This window comes from Sinocyclocheilus grahami, unplaced genomic scaffold, assembly GCF_001515645.1.
Source record: "Sinocyclocheilus grahami isolate Dianchi unplaced genomic scaffold, SAMN03320097.WGS_v1.1 scaffold969.1, whole genome shotgun sequence".
NCBI lineage: Eukaryota > Metazoa > Chordata > Actinopteri > Cypriniformes > Cyprinidae > Sinocyclocheilus > Sinocyclocheilus grahami.
The window spans coordinates 525,740-527,484 of record NW_015506148.1 but is presented as its reverse complement, the minus strand read 5'-3'; the positions used below and the strand labels follow the sequence as shown (position 1 = coordinate 527,484).

The window sequence follows — 1,745 nt, the reverse complement described above, 5'->3', positions numbered from 1 at the left end:
TTAGTATATTAAGTAAAGATCATGTTTCATGAAGATATTTGGTAAATTTCCTACTGTAAATATATCAAAACTTAATTTTTGATTAGTAATATGCATTGCTAAGAACTTCATTTGGACAACTTTAAAGGCAAATTTTTTTTGCACTCAGATTCCTGATTTTCAAATAGTTGTATCTCGGTCCTATCCTTACAAACCATACATCAATGGAAAGCGTATTTATTCAGCTTTCAGATGATGTATAAATATCAATTTTGAAAAATTGACCCTTAAGACTGGTTTTGTGGTCCAGGGTCACAAATAGTAAATAATCCTCTTGGTTAGTAGCATACTATGAGCCAAAAAGAAACTATGGTGAGACATGAAGAATCCAATGATGAAACCAAATTGTCTGTGTTGATATGAGCGGTCAGAATGTTTTTTTTCCCCCCTCAGTATGGCTAGTTTATGGACTTACACTTACCCACACCCATCCAATCAGAGTCCCATAGAGCCAGGTATTGAGATAGAGTTTTCTACCTGACTCTGTTAACAGCATTGGCAAAGTGAGGCCACCCAAAATCAGCAGAGAAGGCAATGTCTTTGTAAGACTAAGATTTGACTTTTGGCTTTCTCCAGGGAACCTGCACTTTTTCTCAGGGTCTTCAGAATCATAGAAAGCAGTCAGAAGCCTAAACAGAAAGAATGACATATTTGGAAAACATGCTTTGAACTTGCAAATAAATCACCATTTAAAAATAATCCAGCATTTCCAGTAAGTTTTTCCTGATCATGGGAACCCTGCTGTGATCAGTGAATTTGTAAACATACCATAACCAAAATAAGTATATGTAGGGTAACACTTTACATGTAAGCCTTACATGCAACTAACCCTAAACTAAACCCTCATCCTAACCATATAGTAAGTACAGGTAGTTAATCGGAGGTGAAAAGAGTACGAAAATATTCTACTCAAGTAAAAGTACCATTACATTAATGACATTTTACTTAAGTACAAGTAAAAGTACCAGTCTAAAAATCTACTCAAGTAAAAGTAAAAAGTAGCTCGTTTAAAATGTATTCAGAGTATTAAGTGTATTTACTTGTTTCATTAGTGTTTAGTGCAGTTGTCATTGCTAGGAAACGTTTGTTTTGTTTACTGTGTGGAGACGTGTTGATATCGCATTTGGTTTTGTTCTGTATCTTGTCAGTGTCTGCGCTTGCTTGGCCATTTGTTGTGAAAAAAATAAGGAAAGTGTGTCCAGCTGAATTAATTTAGTATTTTGTTAGACGGGTATAAAAAAAGCTTAGTTTACCGCGGCAGCCGTCGCGTGACAGCCTCCGCGTGTGATGGCCTCCTCGTGTGAAGACCGAAGAGTGTAAAGACCATCGACTCTACCGTGCGACTCGACCGGGCAGGACACCGGCAAAGGATAAGTATCGCTTTTTATTTCTCCTCTTTCCTACTACTTGTTTCACTTATGTTTCAGTTTTTTATAACCATTTCTTACTATGTGTAAGTAAGTTGTTGTTTTTTAGCATGTAAGTTTGGCAGTGTTATTTTTTAGGATTACTGATAAACTACTGTCATTTGATTTGTATTATTTATTTTAATTTTAGTTAAATTATGTCTGAATTTATTATGTCTGTATAGGTCTTTTATTAAGTTTTATTTTTATTTAATGAATTATTTTAATACTTTAACAAACTAAATAGAAATGAAGTAATATATATATTGAATTTATAAATGTGTATATATATATATATAT

The 1,745-nt window shown here is 33.8% G+C and overlaps 1 protein-coding gene across 1 annotated transcript in view; it reads right to left on the bottom strand.

The window, feature by feature from the left end:
• Positions 1–428: 428 nt before the first annotated feature.
• Positions 429–1,745, bottom strand: part of LOC107564891 (1-acyl-sn-glycerol-3-phosphate acyltransferase epsilon-like) — a 41,366-nt gene continuing 40,049 nt past the window's right edge. The window contains exon 7 of the mRNA XM_016250061.1: positions 429–668. Within this exon, the coding sequence (XP_016105547.1) occupies positions 443–668 (226 nt within the window). The 3' untranslated portion in view covers positions 429–442. The remainder of the gene's footprint in view (positions 669–1,745) is intronic.